General features: G+C 28.8%; 1 protein-coding gene across 1 annotated transcript; it reads left to right on the top strand.

Annotated features, from left to right (window-relative positions):
* The first annotated feature begins 8 nt into the window (after window positions 1–8).
* LOC107882876 lies at window positions 9–3,297 on the top strand. The gene is made up of 2 exons (XM_016801940.2): window positions 9–134; window positions 2,823–3,297. Exon 2 carries the CDS (start codon window positions 2,828–2,830, stop codon window positions 3,086–3,088), a length of 261 nt encoding a protein of 86 aa, XP_016657429.1. The 5' UTR covers window positions 9–134; window positions 2,823–2,827; the 3' UTR covers window positions 3,089–3,297.
* The last annotated feature ends 5,027 nt before the right edge of the window (window positions 3,298–8,324 follow it).

The following is an 8,324-nucleotide window of genomic DNA, read 5'->3' as shown; positions in this document are numbered from 1 at the left end:
TCATCGGTCAACGGGTATTCCGATGTCCGAAGCCGAACTACGAATCACGCATTACGATTTCATAACTCATTAATTTGTCCACTGTCCTTCTGCCAATCGTTTATTCGTTTCTCAAGCCATCCGAAATCAAACTGGTGAGTAATTTTTCAACTTAAACTTTAATTCATTATATTGTGTTATATTTTTCTGTGAATTCAAAATTAGTTGATATTGAACATTTTTTTTAATTCGTAACTATTTAATTTAAACAAATAATATAGAATAATATAGTATAATAATTTAGAGCTTGAACTAAATGTTTAGCAAAACCATGTTATTGTTTCAGTCTCTTGAAATCATATGACTAATTAATTGTATTCACGCAATCATAGTTACTGGGTATTTTTTAAAGTATAAACTATACTAAAAATGTGATTGACAAATTTTAAATTCACAGATCTCTTTTGCATACAAAAATATCCCTACAATCGAATATTTGAACACAGCGCGTAAATTTGTATGTGTTTGTACACGTTTAATACAAATGTAAAAAAGTTTTTATTTTACACGTAGTTCAATCTAGTTAATCCCAAGCAGATCCATAATAGTATTTGTATTATTTTCAATTACGTAAAATTTAACATGGAACCTCCTACTACTCAACTTGACGCGTTAGTCAACACTCAACTGCGCGGATTTTCATACGCAGAATTATTCTAAAACAAGTATAGCTTACTGAGTAATTTAGTAACCGAGTGTAGGACGTAGGTACTAGGTACCCAACTTTCGTGGACACACGGTACATAATATTATTCTATTCTGTGATAGTATCATGGGTTGTATCTTCGACCATATAAACTAATATAACTAGTTTATAAGGGTTGTATAATATTTCATAAATACACGTGTCCATGTGAATCTAGCGTCGTATAATATAAGCTTATGGTTTTCGTTCAGAAACTCCCTCGTGTCTCATTTCTGTATCTGAGGAATAGCATGGGCATGACGAAATAACATTTCGTTATTTCGTCATGAGCATGGGTATAATTGTATAAAGATATCATTGTAATATCTTTATTATTATTTATATGGGGAATACCCCGAATGGACCGAATTCCCTCCTAGGCTTTCTATAATACAAGTCTATCAATGCCAAACAATAATATTATTATTTGATAAATCTAAATTAGTACTGTACTGCTGCCTGCTAGCACGTTGTGTGCGACGCGTGAAGCGTGGACGTGTCGTACGATTGGTTAAATGGTGTTGCGCGGCAAACTTTGTATGCGCGTCTCTCTCGACAACAATAATAATAAATTGTCGGTCTCCGTATCCCGCGCCAAAGGAAAATCGCACCGTTTTATGCAATTTAACGGTGCGTCGGTTTTAAGAGGACACCACACGTGTTGTCTCCGTCTTACAAACGCGTAACATACCGAATTTACCTCCTGCAGTTCACGTTTTATGCCGTTAGCTTAAATATTTGTGTGAATCGACCTATTATGAAACTCGATGGTAAAACATTATCTATGTTTTAATTGAAGTTTGTTTACGATAATTCAGTTTTTAAGTGAGTTATGCGTGTATAATAATTAATGTAAATTAAAAATACTCAGTTAAAAACTGAATTATCTTAAAAAAACTTTCATCAAAACGTAGATAATGTCCTTACTAGTAGTTTCATAATAGCTAAGACGTAAGACGGAGACAACACATGCGGGTGTGGCGTCCTCTTAATAATTATAATGTATTATTTATTACTATTTACTTATTAGTTATTCCCCTTGTTAGTATATAATATTATATAGTTCTGTCAATTTTTCGGATTTCGTGTTTCGTATTAAAAACTTGGTAACGTTTCGTGTTGCAAACCGGGTACAATTTTACAACTAGGGTTTAGACCCGTTTTTACGCACTGATATCAACGCTTTTCACTGATCTTAAGGAGCGTTGTGAACTTTAAAATGGTCTAATATTATTTTGTTTCATAATTGTGATATCTTAATAGTTATTATTACCTGTTTACCTACCTATAATATTTCAATTTTCAGATTAAAAATTATTATAATAAATATTATACTTTATACTCACTTTAATTTCCAAGATAGGTGGGTATGTACGCAATCAGAAAATTAAGTCTACCTATAATATTTAATATTAAAACAATTTTTACATATTTTACTATACTAATGTCTAATAATTAATAGTCTTGCAATTGGTCGCCTACAATATGAAGGAAAGTATAGAAAAATATAATTTATTGTAATGCATGGCTCGCGATAGGATTAACTATTAACGAACTTTGATTAGGTTATTTTTTTAATTTATTCACATTAAAATATTAAAAATATGAACTTTATAAAATTGAAAAACAATAAAACTAACAGACGTAGTTGTCATCACGTTTAATAGTAATAACACATTATAATATATTATAATCTAGGTATTTATAATCTGTAATAATAACTTTGTTATACACCCAAAACAAATTTTTCTGAGTGAAACCATAATAAAATCACGAAAAAAAATGGAAATGAATGCAGTTTAGATACAAGATGACTTTTTTCAAAATATGTGCTTTGCATGCTTAATTAATGGTATTTAAAAAAAAAGTTGATACAATTTTCTTAGGAAGTTGTGGTCTCAGTTGTGGTCTCAAAACTTTAAAATCGTTTTTTATGTTTAAAATATCAAAAAATAACTTTTTTTTGTTACTGGAAGTTAATTCTTTTGGTGGAATCTTAATCGTGTGCTAAATTTGCCTCTCCATTCTTCTGCCTGTACGAAATCTGACGAGTGACAATAGTATTACAATTACAAAATATTTTGTTTGTTTTTTTCAGTCATCATGGTTGCTCAGAAAATTTGGTCTTTGATGCTGGTCGGGCTGTTAATCGCATCTTCCGCCAATGCTGGACCGATCGCAGCTGGAATTTGCTATGCTGGATGTGCTGGTGTGACGGTTGCATGCTTCGCTGCCGCCGGATTTACGTTTGGCACTGTCCCTGGAGCAGTGATTGCTGCTACACCCGCGTTAGCTGCGTGCAATGCAGCATTTGGGATTTGTGAAGCAAGCTGTATCGCAGCATTAGTTGTACCTGTACCGTAAGGCTTAAAGCCTAAAAAATATTTTCTTTTCAACAGCTCATGTACTTAACAAACTTTTTTTTAAATGTATACATTTTTTTTTTTGTACGCAAAAGTTTTGCATTAAAGTGTTGCCGTGTTGGTAAATCATCAAATAACTAAAATAAATATTTTTTTCATAATAAATAGTAATAAATTGGCATAAATAAACTGCTTTGATTATCTTCATTATTATTTATTGTTTTCTTTTTCTAGTCATTACCTACAATATCTGATACACTAGTGCAATAGTTTAAGATTATTATTTATCTTTTACATTTACATGAAACTTATTAATTTAATTCAACATGATACATTTTTAAAAAATGTAAGTTTATAATGAATTATAAATTATTGGTAGCACAGGTTATTTATTGAAGTTTAAATATAACTGACAAGCAGTGCCGCATTTAGACATTTTGCGCCCCTAAGCTCCGTTGAAAAAAAATTGCTTCCCTCTAAGGGGCCTACCCACGGAAAATATGGGAGATAGATCCTCATTAACCTTTTAGATTTTGAGTACAGAAAAGAATATTTGTTAAACATATTTAAGTAGGTTGTAGGTATTTCATGAATAAATAAAATAAAATTATATAAAACTATGCAAATTAATATTAATTAAAAAAAATGTCAAACTACATAATACCAATATACTATATATATTATAATACTGTTATTAAAATAATTGAAATTATACAATTTTAATAATTCACAAGTAAACATATTTCTGGCCAAAACATTTTGGCGCCCGGGGCAGTTGTACCCAAGGCCCTCCTCTAAATGCGGCCCTGCTGACAAGAGAAGTACATTAAATACCGTCTAACGGGCCAACTTGGGTTAGTTTTGAAATTATATTGTAAATAATTTCAAGATTAATTAATTAAGAGGTTTTTAAATTAATTTCTGTTGCATTTGAGCCATACAAATTATTCCTTCTATGTTTTTTTTGTATTTTCTGCATGCACCATGTTGTACTGAATTTCAACAACATGGGGCACTAATGTTTTTCTTATGAAAAACCTATTTTATAATTTACTTAAACCAACTTGGAGCACTATTTAAAATAAAAAAAAAAATACTATACAATTTTCTAAATTTAACAAATATATTTTGTACATTGTGAGTATATATTAACATTAAAAAAAATAAAAACATTCTTGCTAGGTATATTATAATATGTAAATAATATTAAAAAACCAGGGTTCAATAACAGTGGCTCAAGTTGGACTAAATAAGTAAAGCGTAATTTACAGAAATGTATGCAGGATTATAATAATGTATAATGTAGAGTATATATATATATATATATTTAGTTATACTATGGAAAAAACTACATTAATTATTTTTTTGATTTTCTAAAATACTATGCGTAGACCTAAATACTAAAGCAGAAACTAAGAAACATGACAGTATTCCGCATACATGAGCAGCACGCCAGCACCAATTTAAATATGATTACAGCAATGTTATACCCAACTGTACAATGGCCAGGTTAATAACTAAGATTTTTTCACTTGCTTGTCATGGTTTGCTTAAACTTAAATAAAACAATTCGGTAATCGGATTTTCAATCATTTACAAAATATTTTATTCTTCAATAAAATTCCTATATGTTTTTATTTTATTTATATGCTAAACTTGGTTGTTTCTAACTAAGACTGAAACGAGAATGTTCATTATTTTTATTAATGTGAAAACATTTATTTTACTTTAAGGAATTAGTATCTTAAAAAAATGATACCTAATACCTAGTTATAAGTAGGACTAGGATAGTATAGGATTTTGCATTTTTTTTTAAGATTTACGGAACAGCTTTTTAAGAACAAAATGTGATTTGGTCATATACGATTCCAAATATAGTTTTTATTTTACATTTTTTGTACTTTTATGGATTTAGGGTCATTTTGTACCATTTTTGGGTCATTTTTTCAATTTTATGGGCATTTTTTATACCTTTTGGAAATCTAGGTAATATTTCTATACATTATCATTTACACTAGTTAATCTCGATAAAAGTTTTGAATTTGTAACAGAAATAATATCATATTAAATATTTCAATCATAAAGATAGTGTGTTAATAGGTAGTTAATACTGGCTATCGATAATTTTCAGAATAAAAAAAATTATGTATATATTTTTTATTTTATAGTATTTTTTATTGTTTATTTTAGAAAATTTTAAGCTGGCCATTGCCTAATAAGTCCAAACTTCAAACTGTAGTATTCATATCAAGAAAATCTTAAGAATTTATTTTGGGGCCTCTGATTTCTCCATTACTTTTTTCGTTATAGTCTATATAACACTGCATAAATCATCTAAAAAAAATAGATGATTATTTAGCTAGGAAAAAAGCTAGTAAATTATAATTTATAAATAAAGTGATACATTATTCATTATTTATTGCTATATAGGTACCTAATATCTATCGTGAAGTAACCGGCCAACGTCATATAAAAGTATATACCAAAAATGATGAAGAAATACCCTTTAAAGATTGAATATAACTTTTTTATTTTTTTAGTTATGGGTAATTAACTTTTTTTTTTATCAAAACCGTGCGTATCACAAATGCATTTATTTATGTAGGTATCTTCAAAACTTTTCAACATTTTGACGTAATTTTATTTTCATTTTAAAGCTTTTTAATTATCCTATCAACTGACATACGCAATTAAACCAGAAATGTGCTAATTATTTTTATTAAATTAAAAACAGAGAAAAAAGTTGGCAAAAATTAGTATTTTTTAAAGGAGATTGTGCATTATTCCAAATAATTTATTATTAACTATGAGTTTTTGTTTTTTGTATTATGACAACTAAAATTTACCGAATAGTATAAAATTAAACGATTGACGACCAATTAACCGACTCAATCCTAGGAAAACTAAGTTGTGACGATTACCAGGAATATATTATGAAAACCAAACTTTCAAGGTATTCTATACGTATTATTGATTATTCAGTATATAATTCATTAGAATAATACAAAAAACCCATACTAAGTAATAAATTATTTGGAATAATACACGATTTTCTTGAAAAAATGCCAATTTTTGCCAACTTTTTTCTACTTATTTATTTAATAAAAATAATTAGAGCATTTCTAGTTTAATTGCGTACGTCGGAGTGTTGATAGGACAATTAAATAGCTTTAAAATAAAAAAAAATACATCAAAATGTTGAAAACTTTTGAAGATACATAAACAAATGCTTGATATGTATGGTTTTGATAAAAAAAAGTTTATTGCCCATAACTTAAAAAATAAAAAAGTTAGACCCAATCTTGAAAGGATCCATCATTTTTGGTATACTTTCATATGACGTCGGCTGATCACTTCACCCCAGAACACATTATATACATAAACTTTTTTTTTCGTACAGGGGCCTCATTTAAAATTTTGGCCCCTGGGCCTCTAAATGTCTTAATCCGGGCTTGATTGTAACTGAATTATTATATATTTTGATAATATGTATTGTACACAATATTATATTATATTGTGCACAATTTGACACATTTTGAATCGGTGTTTTTCTTTATAATGTTTGATGTCACAGGTTTTGTAATCAGTGTAGGGGCTACGCCCCAGTGGCGTAATTTGGGAGTTGGATACCTGGATAGGTGGGATATCCCCTGTCTGATAATAAAAACAGTCCGATGGGTCTCTTGTAGTAAATTTACTTTGGGTCTGTAGAAAATGTTTTAGTATTTGAGAATATACTCAATATAAATTATATATTGAAAATAAAGTAAAACCAGTTAATATATCGAATGATTGAATTTTAGTTAGGTACGTATTTTTTTCAGGGCTAAATAAAACATTTTCTATTTGCCTGTTGGGGGCCCTTTTTTCCAAATCGCGGACTGGGCCTTTTCGAGCCAGTCCAACACTGACCTATATGTTATACACTTATACCGTACACACTTAACCTTCATAATATAATTTTACACAAAAATTAAATTATGGTAGGTTTCATACTGATGCATAAAATATGTATGTAACATGATATACGTGATATTGTTTTAAGTTGTAGTATAATAAATATTATACTACGAGTAAGTTCATGAATATTATATAAATAATTATGTATGATCCAATAATGTAGTTTTGTCGTAACAGAACAATATATATAAAATAGTACTAGTCACTATTTATGTTATAGGTATACTATTCGTGTATCTTTTTATGTTATATAGTATGTAGTATATACTATATAGTATATAGTAAGAATATATAAGAATAATAATACAGGAGATTCGTGAAGTTTGTATATATTATGTTTTTCTTACTACCTACGTTTTTTTCTCTAGATTTGACGAAGTAGATTGTATAGTTGAATTAAATTGAAAAATTCGATATAGGTAGGTATAGGTATACCTATTTCAAAACACACGAAAGTGGTTTACCGTGAAATATAGAATAAATATGTATAGAAATAGAATTGATTAAGTAAATATAAATTAGTAACAAATGTGTAATAAAGAATAAAAGTACCGAAGTAAGTATGGGTACCTACTAGATAAATTACCGAGTGAGGTGGCGAGTTTGTAAAGTAGTAATAATTCAACTTTTAAAGGTATTTTGCTCTAAATTTTGTTTATACCGGTTGCAAACTACCTTTTATACCATAAGCGTTTTTATTTAAAAAAAAAAATGTATTATTAAGTACAATTAAATTGAATTATTATTTACTAGGCAGATAGTGCCACCTACTGCTACAATTATAACAAAGATAAGAAAAATATAATAATAATAGCACTATAGCAGGTATGAGGTAATTATATAATATGTTTCTATTAGAGATTAGAAATACAGTAAATGGATTATGTGTTTATGTATATATGAAATAATTTTATGGTTCTAATGATTATTTCCATTGTTTAAATAATATAACTTATCAGTGAGAATAGTGATGGAGCTGACGATGTTTTTTTGAAATGCTCAAAGAATGATTATCATGGTTGGACTGGGTCAATCGCTCTGGCGGGAGGGGTAACCTTTTATGGAGTTCATATATTATGTAGGTAGTGTTGGGTGGGAGATTTGCACCACTAAACTTTGATTTAGTTGATTCAATTGAAATGGTAAAAAGTGAAGGCACTCTGGTGGCGTGTGAGCCTCATAAATTAAGCTTTTTTAATGAAACTTGTAATGGGTTTTATATTTTAGAAGAGACTTATAAACGGCGCACCCTTTAAAGTTGGCCGGGTGACAGAGCG

This window comes from Acyrthosiphon pisum, chromosome A3 (assembly GCF_005508785.2).
Source record: "Acyrthosiphon pisum isolate AL4f chromosome A3, pea_aphid_22Mar2018_4r6ur, whole genome shotgun sequence".
In the NCBI taxonomy this organism is placed as follows: Eukaryota; Metazoa; Arthropoda; class Insecta; order Hemiptera; family Aphididae; genus Acyrthosiphon; species Acyrthosiphon pisum.
Note: the sequence above shows the minus strand (reverse complement) of the source record. Positions and strands in the feature narration are given on the sequence as shown.

Excerpts from the sequence above, each read along its gene's own strand:
- LOC107882876 (XM_016801940.2), top strand. The coding sequence starts at position 2,828 with ATGGTTGCTCAGAAAATTTGGTCTTTGATGCTGGTCGGGCTGTTAATC.